The sequence below is a fragment of the Eimeria necatrix genome, genomic scaffold (genome assembly GCF_000499385.1).
Source record: "Eimeria necatrix Houghton genomic scaffold, Enh_scaff763, whole genome shotgun sequence".
NCBI lineage: Eukaryota > Apicomplexa > Conoidasida > Eucoccidiorida > Eimeriidae > Eimeria > Eimeria necatrix.
In genome coordinates, this window is record NW_013654586.1 from 1 (window position 1) to 17650 (window position 17650).

Consider the following 17650-nt stretch of genomic DNA (forward strand, 5'->3'; position numbering starts at 1 on the left):
CCCAACCCCAAACCCTAAACCCTAAACCCTAAACCCCAAACCCCCCCCCCAAACCCCAAACCCTAAACCCTAAACCCTAAACCCTAAACCCTGCCTGAGGAAGAGATGTCGGTAGTAAAGCTCCTTGTAAAGAGTCATAATGAGGGAGTGGTAGCGCTGATACTCTCTGTAGAAATCGCCAACAAGATCCACTGAAGGCCACGGAGAAGAAAAAAAAAACTTTTCGGAAAGTGAAGGATAGTCCACTTCGTACAGCCGACGCACGCTGTCTGTACACCGCACGTACAACTTGTCGTACAGCTCCCGCAAAAAGTTCTCCACCTCCGGCTCGAACGTCACCTGCACAAACCCTAAACCCTAAACCCTAAACCCTAAACCCTAAACCCTGGCTCTGAACCCTAGACCCTGGGCAGCGAAGGGGGAGGCGTCGGGAGGGGGCGCTCGGGGTGGTGGCGGGAGGGCGTGGGGAGGGTGCTGCTCGGCAGCTGCAGCTAAACCCTAAACCCTAAAGCCTAAACCCTAAACCCTAAACCCTAAACCCTAAACCCTAGCTCGCTCTGGTACGCGCTAACCAGCAAACCCTAGCTCTGCTGCTCGCCCTCCACGAGCCCGGCTCTTCTCGCGGCGAAACGAATGCACCAACAGCTAGACCCCAAACCCTAAACCCTAAACCCTAAACCCTAAACCCTAAACCCTAGGCCGGTCCCAGCGCCCACCCTCTCCGCCATCATCCTGTCCAGGTCCTCATCTGCAAGCTCGGCCTCCACCCTTTCGCGCTGCTGGTGCTCTGCTGCAGCAGCAGCAGCAGCAGCAGCATCCTGCGCCTCTGCTGCTGAGTGCATGGTGAGTTCAGTGTAGGGTTTGGGGCTTCAGGCTGCTGCTGCTGCTGCTGCTGCTGCTCTTCCGTTCCTCAGCAGCTGCTGTCTGCAAGGGGAAAAAGAAGCAAACGCGAATTACGTTGCTGCTGCTGCTGCTGCTGCTGCTGCTGCTGCTCCTGCGGCCGCCGCTGCTGCTGTTCTGCGCTGCTGCAGCACCCCAGACACCCCCACGGCTCTCCTGGGCTCACTGAGGGTTTAGGGTTTCTGTTGGCTGCTACAAAAGAGATTTGAAGGAAGCAGTAAGCGTGTGAGGTCTGCTGCTGCTGCTGCTGCTGCTGCGGCCGCTTCCAGTGTACATGCACCCCACGGCAGCAGCAGCAGCAGCAGCAAGGGTCCGTGGGGCTGCGGCGCCGCAGCCGAATTATAACTCGATACAACAATTATGTTGTTTTATTTTTAAAATCATTTTCATTTTTAATTCCTTTCTGGAAAGTTCCCGGGGAAGCCTTTGCTTCCACTATGTAGCTCCGCGGTGTCTGTACAGCTAGTAACCATGTGCAGTCCGCGAGAGCCCGCTTCTAATGAGACATCGAGAAATGAAAGCTTCCAGATTAAAAAAACATATCTTCCTGAAATAAAATAGAAAATCTGATGATATAAAACCCCCAAAAGTCCCAGAAAATAACCCCGAAGCAGCCCAAGTCAGTGCTCTGCTGCAACAGCAACACTGGGGGGCCCCCAGCCACTCTGCTAGGCTCCAGGCCAGTCAGCCCCGCGGCCTGGGGGCCCCCCCTCACGCAGCACGGCCAGGAGCTAGTGGCTGTGGGGCCTGCTGCTGCTGCTGCTGCTGCTGCAGCTGCTGCTGCTGCTGCTGCTGCAGCTGGGCTGGGGGCTAGAGCTGTCTAAAGTGGAGTTTGGCAGCTTTCATAGGCATGATGCTTTCTCCGCAGCAAGAGAATAAAGTGGTCTGCTGTTTGCGCTCATTGGCAGCTATGGCAATGCTGCAGCGGCCGGCCCATTATAAGTTCAAATGGCTCACAAGTTCAAAATTATAAGTTCAAATGGGTCATAATTTCGGAAAAGATCTTTTCTTCAAGCAGCTGCCCTCCAGGCCATGCCTTGGGAAAAAGCTTAATCAAGACCTGAAGTGCTGCTGCAGCTGTTTTAAATGAAGTGCCGTTTGCTGTGGGGCCATCGAGTCCCTTTGCTAGACTGTTTGACTGAAACAGCTTCTTCTACCTTTGCTGCTGCCTATGGGGGCAGCCTTGAAATTGGCAGTGGCTGGCATCTTTTGTTTAGGCTCTTTAAAAGCTTTGAATTGTAAGGCTCTGTGCCTTCTGGCGCTCAAAGCGTCGCCAAGTTTTTATTTTCATTTGCAGTGAGGTACTCTCCCAAGGTAATAAGAACAGCTGTTTAACACCCCGAACCTACTGCCTCATTGGGAATACTTCTTTTTTGGATCAATTCAGATAAATGAAATTTATAAAAGTTGCGTTTGTGGCGCCAATGTTTGTGGAATGTCTGTAGTATTCCACGATCTTACGACAATAGATCCAGGTCTGCATGTCACCTAACGGCTTTGCTAGTTTATGTATTTCCAGGTGAAATATAAAATCTACTGAAGATTTTTCAAAAGCTGGTCAAACCTAAAACCGCAGGATCAGCCCGCAACACTAAGGGCCTAAGTGCCTGTTGTAGCAAGCAGCTGGCTAGCGGCTACAGCTGCGTAAGTAGAAATCCCTAGCTTGCACCTCTTGCGCCCTTTCTAAGAATTGCTTTGCACTGCAATAAATAAAAGAAAAGGAATTGGCTAGGTTAATCACAAAGAAGATGTTGGGGGCACTCTTCAGGGGGCTGGGAGTTTCGGCCTTGGCCACCACTCGCGATAAGCAGCAGAATATTCCTCTAGGGGCCTTTAGACGTTCTCTAGTGCAATAAGTTTATATTGGAGGCTAACTGTGAGGCAAAATCAAAAACATTTTCTATGCCTGGTTTTGTCGAGGCCGCCATTGTTCTCGGCTCCTTTTGCCCTTTTCCCTCTTTTTCTCCGAATTTGGGGCAGGAGTGGATGTTAAGAGAAAGCTCCCCACCTACAAATAACATTTATTTAAGGGCATTTGTATTGGGCTGCAACGGTTTGAAATTACTTTGGTCTTGCTCTTCCAGGATAAGACCCCTCAGGTAGCTGGCCGCGTATCCAGCTATGAAGGTAGCGACAAGTTTTAAGGGACGTTAGTTTGTTAGGGATCACTTATGGCAGTCCTGGATGTTTAAAGCTAAAATAGATAGTAACTGGCTTGAGCGCAGAATAAGCGCAGCCAACAACTTAGGAAGAAAAAAAAAGAAAATGCAATACGTGACTCTTCAGTGGCATCTCAGGAGATTTTTATCTGGAAGAGCAGTTACAGGCTTTGCACATTTTAAAGTGCTTCAGAAGTATTCTTTACATTAATAAATGAGCAGTTAGTCCGGGGAAGCTGCAACTATCCCCGTTCCCATTCCGAAGCTCCTTGCTTCTATCCATTCTCCCTCATGAAGCTTTTGCTCCATTGTCTTTCTCACTGCCCCTGATGGCATCCTTTAATCTAATAAACTGCAGCACTTGTGACTATGGGGCCCCCTTGTGCTCCCCGTAAGCGAGCCTGGGGGCTCACCAAGCTTTTTTGTACAGAGAGGCACTATAATACGTTACGGAGCTGCAACTGAAACTAGCAAATAGCCCGGAGGATTTTCCTGTGGACCTGCAAGAGCTTAACACTGCATGCACGGCGGCAATCTTCTGAATTTCAAGGCGCCTGAGTCATACCTTATATTTAGGCTGCAGTTATTCAAAGGAATGGACCAAGTGGGACCTCAGCAGCTGGGCAGCTAAACATGCATTTGTGCTGTCCAGCGGGCTCGTGCCAGAACCCGATCGGTCTACGAGCTGGGGGGACTGAAAAATTGGATTTAGGCAAAGGCACAAAAGCTCTGGTGGCTATGTAAAAATATTTCCTGGTGAAAAAGACAGCTTATCCCGAATAATCAGGAGCGCTTGGGGCGGAGGGTGTCCAAGAGGCCGCAGGGTGGGGGATAGTTTGTGAATATGCGTGGATGCCTTATCCTCCAGCTTAGGAAACAGCAGATTTAGATTTACTGCATAAAACGCAGGACGCCAGCCTTTGTTGGTTTGGATTTTTTCGAATTAAGCTCTTTACGGATTTAGATCCCTCGCGCTGGGCTTAGCGGTGAATGGCGTGTTCTTCGCGCTTGGAGCCTAATTAACAGGGTTCCCAGAAAGCGTGCACTGAAGATACTTTGACATAGATTGGATTGCAGATAATATTTTTGTGTGTACCAATTTTCGTAGTAGTGGCAAATAAATTCCATGTTGTGAGACTCGGTCGACTGATATCTGGTGATGCGGGAATCGGAATATCGAGACACTCCGAGGATATCCTCTGTTGATCCCAGCGATCGGGTGTATGTAATTTGTGTAAACAGCAGGAAAAGTCACGGACTGTGCGCTAAATCTAGACTAATTCCTGGACGCTTTTGGCTCACTGGTCTCCGGTTAGCCAGTGAACGGCGCAATCCAAAGTGGTCAACGCAGCCGTGCAATGTGACTGAAAAAATGCCTTCAGGGTCTTGTAATTTACAACGCGTAGGCTTACGTAATAGCTTAAAGTATCCACCACTAAAAGGGGTCTTGTTCTCTGCAGCCAGGCCACTGCAGTTCAGCCGAGGCTTGCGGCTCGCGAGTGATGCTGAAGCTCAAGAGAGCAGCACGGGCATGCAGGGAGGGAGATGAAACCAGGAGAAAGACAATGTATCTCTTTGTCTGTTTATCCGAATGCGATTTTACATAGGCAAGCGCATTAACGCATTGGCTTCCTTTGTCAGGTTATGAATCCGAAGCAGCAGGGGCATTCGAGTTATGAACTTTAGGCACTCCCTGTGACGAGTAGCCTATGTTCTCTCTACAAGTAGGGAGTAGCACTGCAACTTTGCACCAGCATAAACTCACAAGTTTCTTCCATTCACTATCCTGCACATGCAGCACAGCCAAAGAGGTTATAGCTGGAGAAACCTAGCTCCTGATTCAGCCGTGGCCAGGCCTGTTCTTCTGGAACAGCCTAGGCTAACTCTGCAGCAGGGGCCACGTTTTTTTAAGCGACGGATTGGGACTAGCAGCATCACCGGTGCAGCATGCGAAGGCAAGAGCACCAAGTGACACCAAAGGCCCCGGGAAGTCCAGAATAGACACAGAATTAAATCTTCATGCTTTTAAGGGCATATGTGGGCCCCTTTGTTCTTGTTGGATCTGTATGGACATATGTAACGAGGAAAGAATTCCATGCATGTCATCTCCCTTTCTCCTTATTGGATATGTATGTACCGAAGTGAGGGGGAAAGAATCCCCCACGTACGAGTGAGGCGAGGCTGCGCTTACTACACGTCAGCTCGCCACCACTTGTTCACAAGCTGAGAGCAACCAGCTGGCAGCCGGGGGCCCCCGCCAGCCCCAGCGTTCTGCCCCGCCTGCACTCAGTGAGCGCCGGTGAGCCACCTGAGGGCTTCATCACTTTTTCTGTATGTTTGCCCGGTGGGCGATGTTGGCTCAGTGGCTCCACAGGCCTTACCTGGGGCCCCAGGGCCTCCGAAAGTCTATGGAGAGCTATCAGCCATAGGCAGAGGAGTTACCTGTTCACTCTTTTCTGCCCCCCACAGCGCTCATGCGCGGGGCACAAAAAGCCCGTGCCACAGGGAACGCTTTTGCAGAGGCCGTGGCCCCAAAAAGTGTCTTTTCTCTCACCGGAAGAACAACTCTTCATAATGGTCAGTCCAGTTCTTACGCCCGGCAGCGAGGGCCATTTAGCCTGGCATGCCTGGGTCGCAACCCACCTGCAGTACCTGTGTTTCTGCGTGCCTTACTTCGAAGCTGCAGGGGAAGCTGCAGAATCCGTGCAATCCGAGTTCCCGAAGCAGCACCTTACTTTTGCTTTCAAGTGTTTCCGCGTGGCTTTGCATGCAGGTGGTACTGTGCCTACGGCAGATGTGCTTGCCGCTCTTCGTGGACTCGTCAGCCACGTGCTTTGCACCAACCACGATCATGCCCCAGCGGATCTTTGCGAATAAAAAGACTTTTCTTGTTCCGTTTAAACATACTCTAGGCCACGCATGCGGGCCTGCACTGTAGTGCACATCGCCTACTGCTGTGACTGCGCTGGTACCTGCCTCTCGAGCAGGGCCTACAAACGGCACCTAACGTAGGCCCATTTCCTGGAAACTGTAGCTTAATTTCATCGAAATACAACAATTCTCAAGTATCCGAAATCTGTTGTCGTTCCATTCGCTCCACTCCGGGTGCCCGCCTCCCAGGCTCTGTGGGGAGGATGCCTGCACTGTTTCCCACGTTATCGCCATCCCCAGCCTCCCCGCATTTTCAGGCACCTCCAGCGTATGGATTTGAACTCATAGACAGTTTTTCTTACTTTCATCCTATTAGGAAAGTCCTGTCCTCCTCCAGTGCTGCGACCCCTTGTAGGTCGCTAGCTAGCCATCGTCTATAGGTCACCAGCAAGCCTTACTGTAGTGCCTGTGCACTACAAGTACCCCGGCCCACGCGGAGGCTTGTGTTCATTGCCTCGGGTCCAAATTCCTCAAACAGAAACCAGCCGAGCTTCTCCACCCCTTCTTCGTTCCCTCTCGTCGCTGGAATCCAATAGGCTTGACTTTCTTTTGGGTATGCCTTGCAGTTCCGGGCCAGACTCCTCCACTGAACAAACGCGCCGCGTCTTCGGCTTAATTCCCTCAGAGTCGGAAGCTGCAACAAATGCTCCGGACTGGAAGCCCCTCTCCCAGCCCAACAAATGGCCGAGTCACTCTTCAGCCAAACTTTCCCCATTTGAGCCAGTGATTGGCCAGAACTCTTTCACGGCACCGGCGCCCAGCCCCACTTCCTGCATGCAGAGGCTCTTGCTGCGGGTTTGTGACCGCAGACAGAACCATCCAACTTCATTAAGGAAAAATGTTGGCTGCAGGTTCAGAAAAGCTACGACGCTACGCCTCGAAGAGGCCCGAGAAGCGCACTGCAGTCAGTCGCTGCCGACAAACCGCCCCAAGCCTTCAGAGTTCTGGCGAACTTCTCCGTGCTGTTTCATCTATCCAACATTCCCTTTCTGTTAGCATTCTTTCAAGTTGAATTTTTGCTCTTTTGCAGTGCTCAGCACTGCAAACGCCCCCAAAACGCGCCCTCCGCAAGCTGCTTTGCTTTGACTGCTTGCTGCACTCCTGACTGCTTTCGCTGCGGCGGTGCTGCAGCAGCAGTGGGCAGCCGTTAGTTAACGTCCCATCTGCGTGCAGCTTCTTGAGAAAGCGCATTTCTTTGACTTCGAATGCGACAGTTCTAGAGCTGCTGCTGAGTACTGCTTCGCAGCAAAGTTGAAGACTTCGATGCTTCGACTCCGCCGCATCTGCTTTCTTTCCTTATTCCGAAAACACAGCGAAGAAGCAAGTGCTGCCATTTCCCAGGCACACTAAACTCGCGAAACAAACTGCCATTTTTCTTGAGGAAGAAGCGACTTCATTGAAGAATGAAGTGATTTTCCTTGTTGCTTTCGAATTGAACTCTCCTGCAAACTCACTGACACCGCCAAGAAGTCAGCGACGGCGAGAACTCCAGCTGTTCGCGCTGCTGCGCCGTCTCACCTTGCTGCGCTGTGTCGCTCTCCAGCCCCGTGACTTGAATAGATCCTAGAGCCTATCGCTGCGTGCATGCATGCACCTCTATAAGCAGCCCCACGGGGGCGCCACTCAAACAAGACAGAAAAATCAGTTCTGGGTAATCGAACCCTCGACCTGGGGATCCAAAGTCCAGGGCTTGTGCCACCAAGCTGGTGACTAGAGTCCTATATGTGTGGTAGGAGGACGCTTTGCATATCCCCGCTGTGGTTAGTTGGAAATGTATGGCGCCTTTCATGGCTTGCCTTCTCTCAGGTGTTCGCCCTTGTGTGCTTCGAGTATGCAGCTCTCCCTATGCATGTTCTTTGACAGCCACTCAACTGCAGCTATTGAGATCTAGAGCTTCAAATAATTAAATAGGCAGTTAGGCTCTTACAAGGCACTGAGCGTGGGCTCCAGTGAGAAGGGATTCAGTCAACTCAAACGCGCACATCACCAGGGGCTTGTAAAGAGTATAGCACTAGTACCTGCAGCTGTGGTCGGACAGTCAAAAAGTAAGCACATTTCTGTGCGCAGTAGCATTTAAGGGGCCCCGCAGAGGCTTTACTCACTTGCAAGTGTCGTAATTGAAGGCTCCTGAGGCCTGTGGCTCCAGGGCTCTCAACTAAGGCCTCAATCTCATTGGGCTCTCAACTAAGACCTTTCTTCTCAAGGGCTTCAGTTCAGTGAGACTTCTAGGCTTTCAACGGAGGCCTTTGCTCCTAAGGGCCTCACGTCTCATGAGGCATTTGGGCTCTCAACGAAAGCCACTCCCTCTAGGGGCTTCAGTCTCATGAGGCTTCGCCTGAGACGGCAGGTGGAGTTTAAGCATCTGCAGGAGCCCGCTTTTGTACTGCAGCACAACGAAATGCAGGTAACCCTTCATTTTCTTCATGAGGTTTGGGGCCTCTATGCTATCAACTAACACGTTTATTTCCGCATTCGCAGGCCCATGCAACTGGCCTCTGAGACACAAAGTACTTTTGTTCTCTCTGGAAGAAAGAAGATGATTTTCACTCTGCAAGTGTTAAAGCCGTCGCTTTCTGTGTACATATTGGAGTTAAATATTCCTGGGAATGCTGCTCTTGTTTAGAAGTGTATAATTTGAACTGGGCTTGCCGAGCTTCTTGTCTTCAGCGCAAATGTTCTAATGCTATTGAGTTATTAACTTCATCTATTCTCTCTTTCCTCACCAGCTGCTTATGCTTGCACTTCTAAGCTTGCACCCGTGGGAAGCAAACATCCAACAAATCGATTTCTCAGAGTTTGCAGTTGACAGCTGCTTTGAAAGAAACCCTGTGGGTGCTGCTGAAGGCATCTGGGGGATCCGTCACAGTTGCTGTTTGCTGCTTTCCAGTTTCAGATTTGTTTGTTAACACCGCCACTGAAAAGCGGAGGAGCTTGCGAGCTTCGATGGAAATGTACTCCTCATTTTAATCCCTGCAACTCTACTAAATAGCTGCGGTTAAGTTGTGTCAGAAGAGTTCCAAACTTTGGGGGCTTGCTAGCCACTGCTTGCAGCTGCGTGTACTTACGGATTTCATAGAATCGTAGCTGCCAGCGAGAGTCTTCTTGATAAGCCACTGTAGAGCACTTCTAAAAATGCTGCTTTAGGTACCGCCAAGTGCAGTACAGGCTGCAGTATTTCCTGTTCTTATTAAACTCTAGACTTGGCCCTAAGGGGCAGCTAAAAGAATTCAAATAGGCAAAGCAAAAATAGCATTTGTTGATTTAAAAGATCCTCAAAGAACTAATAATAGTTTTGTTTTAAAAGCTTCTCAAGCTGAGTCAATATGCAGCACCAGCTACGTCAAATTTTCAGCATTTCCTTCAAATCATGAAAAGCTCTGGATTTGCAAGAGCAGATAAAGATATCTGCCACTGCATTCCAACTCAAGAGCTTTCTTTGAGGTGAAATTCAATAAAACTGTCTTGTATTCTCTTTGTACATGATTTATGTGACAAAAATTGAATCTTTTTTGTGTGGCTTCTGCCTATTTTCTTCGAAGTGAAGAAACATGTAGGAAATGGGCTTTGCAGTTCCTGCGCAAAAGTTTCTTCAAACCTGTAATGTTGAAAAAGGCAAAGAGGCCTTTAAGGAGCAATTAAGAAAGCAAGTACTTAGAAATGGTCCTTGCAGCCCGCAGCAGATTAGAAAGACTTAAGAACCCCCACTAACTTCCCCTGCAAAAGAACTCAAACAGTTTGGCCCATTGTTTCTGCCTCCGCTGTGGCTGCAGCAGAGAATATGAAGGCCTATAAAATTCAATGAAATAAAGAAATGCATTAATGCTTGTGTACAGAAGGAGTTGCTGCTGCTGCTGCTGCTGGTGGTTCTGCTGCTGTTGCTGCTGCTGTTGCTGCTGCTGCCCGAGCTTACAGTGTGGTGCTGGGATTTGCAGTGGGCTTGGGGCCAAGGAATAAGAGAGAATAAAAATATGATTTAATCGCTGTATGGAAGACAAACAAATTCCCTAAAAAGGAGTTATTGAGTGTGAGCTTGATAGGTTACCGGCTGGGGCTGGCTGCTTATTAGGGCGTTGCGGCGTGGATAAGCGTGTTTTTGAACACTTTGCGGGCTCGAAGCCATCCTAATTAATCCTAATTGAAATATATTTCCATTTTAAACGCAATTCGGGCCCGAAAAAGGTAAAAAACCAGCAAGAGACCTAACTGCTGCTGCAGCGGCAAGGAAGCTGCACAGACCATTGAGCTTCCTTCCCGTAACCCCGCGGGCTTGGCTGCAAACTATCAGGAAGCTTTTGTGCTTATTATCTTTACTCTTCTTTTAAAAACATATTCTCTTTAATTTGTCTTTACTTCATTTGCAGAAACAGGTAACTTTGTCCGCCCGCGCTGCTGCTGCCGCTGCTTTTCTGCTGCTGCCCACCGCTGCGCCTTCAGAACATTTCTGTCAATCCTTCGTCACCTTTTGCTGTCTTTTCTGTTCTTAATCTTTATCATATTACTCTTTAGAAGCTCTCTTCAACTAGTTCGCCTTGCTGCTGCTGCTGCTGCTGCTGCTGCTGCTGCTGTTGCTGCTGCGGCCGCTGCTGTTGCTGCTTCCGCTCACGCAGCCAGCTGCTTCCGCGTGGCTGCTGCATTAAGCAGCACAGGACATCTGCATACGCTAGGCGGAACTCCCGTTTCTTTGTTTTTAATATAATTGCTGCTGCTGCTGCTGCCGCTGCTGCTGCTGCCGCTGCTGCTGCTGCTGCTGCTGCTGCAGGTTACCATTTCTTATCGCTAAAATGTCGCAAGCAAGGGGAAAGGAAATCTCCGCGGAGCTTGAGAAGTAAGCCATCTGCTGCTGCTGCTGCTGCTGGACGTAGCCACTACTGTTGCTCCTGCTGCTGCTGCTGCTGCTGCTGCTGCTGGACGTATCCACTGCTGTTGCTGCTGCTGCTCACTGGGGGCGTGGCTGCTTCTTTATCACTCTGGCTGCTCTGTTGCTGCTGCTGCTGCTGCTGCTGCAGGACTCTCAAGAAGAACGACAGCAACCCACAGGCGCTGACTGAACTCATCCAGCGGTACGTCACCTGCTGCTGCTGCTGCTGCTGCTGCTGCTGCTGCTGCTGCTTGTGTTGCTGCTGTGCTTCGAGGTTTTCCTACTTTTGTTTGTGCCTTGCTTTCGTGTATAGCAGCAGCAGCTGCTGCGCCAAGGCATTGCTGGAGGTCGTTTGCGCATGCAAGTAGCCGCTTATTTTCTTTGCTGCTGCTGCTGTTGCTGCTGCTGCTGCTGTTGCTGCTGCTGCTGCTGCAGGGCGGAGTCGCTGGTGGCTGAGAAGATCCCGGAGAAGCACGAGCACACTCCTTTGAATAGGAAAATGTCTGACTTCGTGCGGCGCAACTCTTCCACGACTGACAACTGAAGTGCTGTTGCTGCAGCAGCAGCAGCAGCAGCAGCAGCAAGTGGTTTGCTCTTGCTGCAGCCGCAGCAGCAAGTGGTTTGCTGCTGCCGCTGCAGCGACAGCAGCAGGTCGTTTTCTGCTGCTGCACCCATGGCAGCAGGTGGCTTCCTGCTGCAACAGCCATAGCAGCAGGTGCTTTGCTGCTGTTGGAGCCACAGCAGCAAATGGTTTGCTGCTGCTGCAGCATGAACAGTGGCCCTGAGAAGACAGCTGCATAGCTGTCTGTTGAATGTCTCGAGGGACTGCAGCAGCTGCAGTGCACTAGCAGCAAGTGCTGCAGCAGCAGCAGCAGCACAGTTACCGCGGCCTTGTGTGCCGCAGCAGCCGCGCGTGGTTGCAGCAGCAGCCGCTGCAGCAGCAGTAGCCGCTGCAGCAGCAGCAGCGCCCGCTGCAGCAGTAGCTGCTGGCCTTCGCTGGGGAAGGCTAGCTGTATTTTTCGTATCTTGTGGCTCTCGAGGAACTCTTTCTTGTCAATTTCGCTGCAGCAGCAGCAGCAGCCACAGCAGCAGCAGCAGCCACAGCAGCAGCAGCAGCAGCCACAGCAGCAGCAGCAGCTACAGCAGCAGCAGCAGCTACAGCAGCAGCAGCAGCAAACAGCTACGCCAGCGAGCATTGTATAGTTTAGGGAGTTTAGAAAATATTTGTAACCCAATGTTGCTAAGGTGTACAGACACCTGAAGGCGGGCAGCTGCGGGCTGCAGCCAAAAGCCTGCAGCAGCGCACTGCTGCTGCTGCGGCAGCTGCCCTTGCTGCTAGTTGCTGTTGCTGCTGCTGCTGCTGCTGCTGCTGCTGCGGAGTCAAGCAGCAACAAGAGTGGCGTGGAAGAGGCCTCCTGGCTTCCGTGAGATGACTTCTGCAGTTAACAGGGACAAGACACAGACAGACGCAGGTTGTTCTGCTGCTGCTTGTGCTGCGGCTGTGCTGCTGCTGCTGTGCTGCTGCTGCTGCTGCTGCTGTGCTGCTGCTGTGGGGCTGCTCACGGTCTTCTTCAAGCTGCTGCAGCGCAGCATTGAGAGTTGCCATGTCTACTCCAGCGCTGCTGCCTCCCAGCTGCAAAGAGAAAGTCGCAGCAGCAAAAGGTTGCAGCAGCAGCAGCAGCACAGGAACAAAGCGGCAGCAGCAGCAGCCGCAGCAGGAGCAAAAAGGCGGCAGCAGCAGCAGCACGGCAGGGCACGGGCTGTTTGCAGTCAGAAGTCTCGCTCGGACAGAAACAGTCAGAAGCAGCAGCAGCAGCAGCAGCAGCAGCAGCAGCAACCGGATTTTCCGTAGCAGCAGCGAACGGACCTCAAGCAGCAGGAGCAGAGCTTCAGCAGCAGCAGCAAACAGACCTCGAGCAGCAGCAGCAGCAGCCCCTCAGCAGCAGCAGCAAACTGACCTTCAGCAGCTCCTGAACTTTTATGTGCAGCTCTTCTTTGGTGAGGAATGCGTTGCCGCTGGTTGCTGCTGCCAGCAGCACTTGCTGCAGCGCCTCGCAGCAGCGCTGCTGCAGCAGCCGCTGTTGCCGGCTTTGCCCCACATGGATTTGGTCGAAGTCTATCCGGCCTGCAGCAGCAGCAGCAGCAGCAGCAGCAGCAGGGCTTGCAGCAGCAGCCAGACCCGAAGCTCACTTGCAGCAGCAGCAGCAGCCACAGCAGCAGCAGAGCGAGCAGCACCGCCCCACTGAGCAGCAGCCCCAGCAGCAGCAGCCCCAGCCCCAGCAGCAGCAGCAGCAGCCCCAGCAGCAGCAGCAGCAGCCCCAGCAGCAGCAGCAGCAGCCCCAGCAGCAGCAGCCCCAGCAGCAGCAGCAGCAGCAGCAGCAGCAGCAGCAGCAGCAGCAGCAGACCTGAGAAGGGGTCCACGAGGGACTGGAAAGTGGCGACGTGAATGAGGCGAACAGCTTCTGCTGCATCTGCTGCAGCAACTTGCGGAGACAGCCGCAGCTTCGCAATTGCTTCCGACAGCCGCAGCAGCGACTCCAGCTGCCGGATCGAAGCAGAAGGGTGTCTAACACCGCAGCACACCAGCAGCACACCGCCGCTGCTGCTGCTGCTGCTGCTGCTGCTGCTGCTGCTGCTGCTAGTGCTGCTGCTGCTAGTGCTGCTGCTGCTAGTGCTGCTGCTGGTAGTGCTGGCGCTGCCAGTGCTGCTGGTGCTGCTACTGCCAGTGCTGCTATTGCTAGTGCTGCTGGTGGTGCTGCTACTGCTGCTGCTGCTGCTGCTGCTGCTGCTGCTGCGGGGCGTTACTTGCTGGTGGTGTCTCTCTTGCGCATTCTGAGGTATTCGGCTTTGAGGGCCTCTTTTGCTTCCAAAGACAAAGTTGGTTGGCAGCGGAAGCGGCAAAAGGCCAAGTAAGAACTCAGCAGGCTTTTGCTTATGGGCGGGCTGCTCTCAACACTGTCCTGCAGCAGCAGCAGCAGCAGCAGCAGCAGCAGCAGCTAGTTAGCAGCAGCGGCTGGTTCAGCAGCAGCTAGTCCAGCAGCGGCAACAGCAGTAAGTTCAACAGTTCCAGCAGCAGCCCCCCGCCCGCCGCAGCAGCAGCAGCCCACCGCCCCACCACCCCCCCAGCAGCAGCAGCAGCAGCAGCAGCAGCAGCAGCAGCAGCAGCAGCAGACCTCCGTGGGAGCGCCTGCGAAGGACCTGCAGAGGCGCGCAGCAAGCTGCTTGTCGGCCTCGGGAGAAGCAGTGTCCAGCAGCAAATAAATTAAATCAAATCTGGAAAACAAAGAAGGAGGCAAGTTTATGTTTTCCACCACAGCCCGCTGCCGGTCGTATCTGCAGCAGCAAAACAAAATAATAAATAAATAAATAAATAAATAAATAAATAATAAATAAATAAATAAATAAATGATTGCTATTAAATAATTAGTGGCATGTTTTTGGATTCCTAAAAGAATGGCAAATTAAATCATTGTTAAATTGTTAAAACGAAAAAAATGGCATTTTCTTATCGCTGGAGAAAAGGAACAGACCGCAGCAGCAGCAGCAGCAGCAGCAGCGCAGCAGCAGCAAAGAAGCAGCAGCACGGAAGGCTATCTTGTGGCCACAATTGAGAAGCAGGGCAGCAAAGACAAAAGGAGAGGAAAAGTGACAAACAAAGATAGCCCTAGCCTCCAGAAACAGCGAGCCGTAAACCACAAACCCTAAACCCTAAACCCTAAACCCTCGATGGCCCTCACGCCAATAATAATACCACTAGCGAGCGACGCAGCAGCACCAAAGGGCCACTGCAGTCGCAGCAGAGAGAAGGAGCAGCGGCAGAAACAACAGCAGCAGCAGCAGCAGCAGAAACAACAGCAGCAGCAGCAGCAGCAGCAGCAGCGTGAGTTACCTTGAGCTGACGGGATTTGCTGAGGCCAGAATGGCAGTACGGGCCCTCAGGGAGGCGACGATCCCAGCCTTGGCCACAGTGACAGTTTGCTGCTCCATTACTTCGTGCAGAATCGCCCTGTCAGCAGCAGCAGCAGCAGCAGCAGCAGCAGCAGCAGCAAACCCACCAAGGGCCCCTCGGATCACACAGCTGGAATATCGCTGCTGCTGCAGCTGCTGCAACTGCAGCAGCGGCGACTGCAGCAGTGCCAAGTGCATCAACAGTTGCCACATGAGCAGCAGCACCACGTGCAGCAGCAGCAGCAAGTGCAGCAGCAGCAGCACGTGCAGCAGCAGCAGCAGCAAGTGCAGCAGCAGCAGCAAGTGCAGCAGCAAGAAGTGGAGCTGCGGCAGCAGAACGCGCCGTGGAAGCCGCCGCTCTTCGCGGCCGCGGCCGCGGGCTTCGCAGCCGCAACTGCAGCAGCAGCAGCAGCAGCAGCAGCCGCAACTGCAGCAACAGCAGCAGCAGCAGCAGCAGCAGCAGCAGCAGCAGCAGCAGCAGCAGCAGCAGCAGCAGCAGCAGCAGCAGAGCAGCAGCAGCAGCAGCAGCAGCAGCAGCAGCAGCAGCAGCAGCAGCAGCAGCAGCAGCAGCAGCAGCAACCTGGCGGTTTCTTCCATTTTGTCGAACTCGTCGATGCAGCAAACTCCTCCGTCCGCCAAAACCACAGCGCCGCTTTCCAAGACAAACTCGCGAGTGTCGGGGTCGCGGGTGACAGCCACAGTGAGTCCCACGGCGCTGCTGCCGCGCCCCGACGTGTAGACGCACCTGCAGCAGCAGCAGCAGCAGCAGCAGCAGCAGCAGCAGGGGTGCAGCAGCAGCAGCAGGGGGCAGCAGCAGCGAAGGGGAGGCGGCAGGCGAAGCGGCGGCTGCGGGGGCGACGGCGGAGCCGCAGACGCAGACGCCAACAAACAACAAACAACAAACCCTAAACCCTAAACCCTAAACCCTAAACCCTAAACCCTAAACCCTAAACCCTACCTGGGCGCAATCTGGTGCACGTATTGCAGCAGCTGCGACTTCGCCGTGGCTGGGTCTCCGCAGAGCAGCACGTGGAGGTCGCTTCTGTAGGGCCTTTGCTTCCGCTGCTGCCGCGTGTGCTGCTGCTGCTGCTGCTGCTGCTGCAGCAGCAGCCGAGAGCCCCCCACCAGCTGACACAAAATGCCTTTCTTCACATCATCGCGCCCCACAATGGAAGGCGCGAAAGAAGTCACCAACTTGTTGTAAATGTCCTGCAGCAGCAGCAGCAGCAGCAGCAGCAGCAGCAGCAGCAGCAGCAGCAGCAGCAACGGGGTAATGGGGCGGGCTGCAACTGACGCGGGGGCAAAAATGGCTCTTGCGCAGAAGCAGCTTTGCTGCTGCTGCTGCTGCTGCTGCTGCTGCAGTTGCTGCTGGTGTTTTGCTGCTGTGGGGTCTCACTGGGTCTTGAGAGAGCGCGACAATTTGTCTCTCGAGCTCGGGCGAGAAGTTAACAGTCTCCTCTTCGATCGGCTGCTGCTGCTGGTCCTGCTGCTGCTGCTTCGCTGCTGCAGCAGCAGCAGACGGCCTCGTGGCCTTGTCTCTTTCGTCTCTCACCAAGTGCAGCAAATTCACATAAGTCCTAAAGACAGAATGCTGCAGCCGCATGCGCGGGTTAACGCGGATAGGAGACGCCTTATACACCCCTGCAGCAGCAGCAGCAGCAGCAGCAGCAGCAGCAGCAGCAGCGGGTTCAGCTGGGAGCAGCGCCCCTCAACAGAACAGGAAGCCGAGCAAAATAGCAGCAAACCATCCGCAGCAACCCCAGGCTCCCGAGCAGCAGCAGCCTCAGCCCCCCCATCATCAGCAGCAGCTTAAACAGCAGCAGCAGCAGCCCCATCAGCAGCAGCAGCAGCAGCAGCAGGCCCATCAACATCAGCAGCCCCATCATCTCATGACCATCCCAGGGCCCCGAGTTAGTCACCAGCAGCCGCAGAAACCCCAACCGCAGCAGCAGGAGCAGCAGGAGCAGCAGAAACCCCAACCGCAGCAGCAGCAGCAGCAGCAGCAGCAGCAGCAGCAGCAGCAGCAGCAGCAGCAGCAGCCGCAGGAGCAGCAGCAGCTTAATCAGCAGCAGCAGCAGCTTAATCAGCAGCAGCAGCAGCAGCAGCAGCAGCAGCAGCAGCAGCTTAATCAGCAGCAGCAGCAGCAGCAGCAGCAGCCGCAGCAGCAGCAGCAGCAGCAGCAGCAGCGGACCCGTGATTTCGACGCGGTCTCCGGGCCTGCAGGCGTCGACGAGGTCGTCGTAGGCGAAGACTGTGAGGCTTTGGGGAGTTTCTCCGGGGCTGAGAAGTTCGGGAACTTCGGAGAGTTTGAGAAGTTGTTTGGAAGCAAAAGCACTTTGCTGCAGCCACAGGGCCAGCGACCCCACAGCGCCGCAGCTGCTGCAGCGCTGCGGCTGCACCACGTCGCCGTTCAGCACGCAGCAGTACACTTCCTGCAGGCACTGGCCTCCGCTCCGCGGGTCCCGCGCTGCAGCAGCAGCAGCAGCAGCAGCAGCAGCAGCAGCAGCAGCAGCAGCAGCAGCAGCGGCAGCGGCAGCGGCCGTGGGGCTCGAGAAAAAAGCAGAAAAAACGCTTTTCGAAGCATGCAGATTCGCCGCCGCGCTGTCTAGACACCTCAGCGCCTGGCGGGGCTTTTTCTCTCTTTTGCTTTTTGGAATTTTCCATTTTGCAATTTATTTAAACTTTTTAAAACACTTTATTCAGCCTGGAGTCTTTAAAGCTCCATTTAATGCGCAAAAACATTTTAATTTTATTTAAAATCTCTTAATGGACTTTTATGCGAACATCCAGATGCAGACAGCTGTCCATACACCCCACTCATGCATTAATCCGCATGCAGCTTCACGCAAAGCAA

The 17650-nt window shown here is 53.3% G+C and overlaps 6 protein-coding genes across 6 annotated transcripts; 4 read left to right on the forward strand and 2 right to left on the reverse strand.

The window, feature by feature from the left end:
- Positions 1 to 69: 69 nt before the first annotated feature.
- ENH_00074910 (Eukaryotic translation initiation factor 3 subunit L, related) lies at positions 70 to 842 on the reverse strand (the record flags this gene model as incomplete). Its single annotated transcript, XM_013582867.1, has 2 exons — positions 70 to 339; positions 717 to 842. 2 exons carry the CDS (start codon positions 840 to 842, stop codon positions 70 to 72), a joined length of 396 nt encoding a protein of 131 aa, XP_013438321.1.
- Positions 843 to 10771: 9929 nt separating this feature from the next.
- ENH_00074920 (hypothetical protein, conserved) lies at positions 10772 to 12051 on the forward strand (the record flags this gene model as incomplete). The annotated part of the gene is made up of 4 exons (XM_013582868.1): positions 10772 to 10815; positions 10997 to 11050; positions 11284 to 11359; positions 11917 to 12051. 4 exons carry the CDS (start codon positions 10772 to 10774, stop codon positions 12049 to 12051), a joined length of 309 nt encoding a protein of 102 aa, XP_013438322.1.
- Positions 12052 to 12452: 401 nt separating this feature from the next.
- On the forward strand, positions 12453 to 13257 carry ENH_00074930 (hypothetical protein; the record flags this gene model as incomplete). Its single annotated transcript, XM_013582869.1, has 2 exons — positions 12453 to 12846; positions 12980 to 13257. The coding sequence occupies 2 exons, from the start codon at positions 12453 to 12455 to the stop codon at positions 13255 to 13257; spliced, it is 672 nt and encodes a 223-aa protein (XP_013438323.1).
- Positions 13258 to 14767: 1510 nt separating this feature from the next.
- Positions 14768 to 15705, forward strand: ENH_00074940 (hypothetical protein; the record flags this gene model as incomplete). The annotated part of the gene is made up of 2 exons (XM_013582870.1): positions 14768 to 14773; positions 14848 to 15705. 2 exons carry the CDS (start codon positions 14768 to 14770, stop codon positions 15703 to 15705), a joined length of 864 nt encoding a protein of 287 aa, XP_013438324.1.
- A 45-nt stretch (positions 15706 to 15750) lies between these two features.
- ENH_00074950 (DNA replication licensing factor, putative) lies at positions 15751 to 16399 on the reverse strand (the record flags this gene model as incomplete). Its single annotated transcript, XM_013582871.1, has 2 exons — positions 15751 to 16005; positions 16193 to 16399. The coding sequence occupies 2 exons, from the start codon at positions 16397 to 16399 to the stop codon at positions 15751 to 15753; spliced, it is 462 nt and encodes a 153-aa protein (XP_013438325.1).
- Positions 16400 to 16685: 286 nt separating this feature from the next.
- On the forward strand, positions 16686 to 17405 carry ENH_00074960 (hypothetical protein; the record flags this gene model as incomplete). The annotated part of the gene is made up of 1 exon (XM_013582872.1): positions 16686 to 17405. One exon carries the CDS (start codon positions 16686 to 16688, stop codon positions 17403 to 17405), a length of 720 nt encoding a protein of 239 aa, XP_013438326.1.
- Positions 17406 to 17650: the final 245 nt, after the last annotated feature.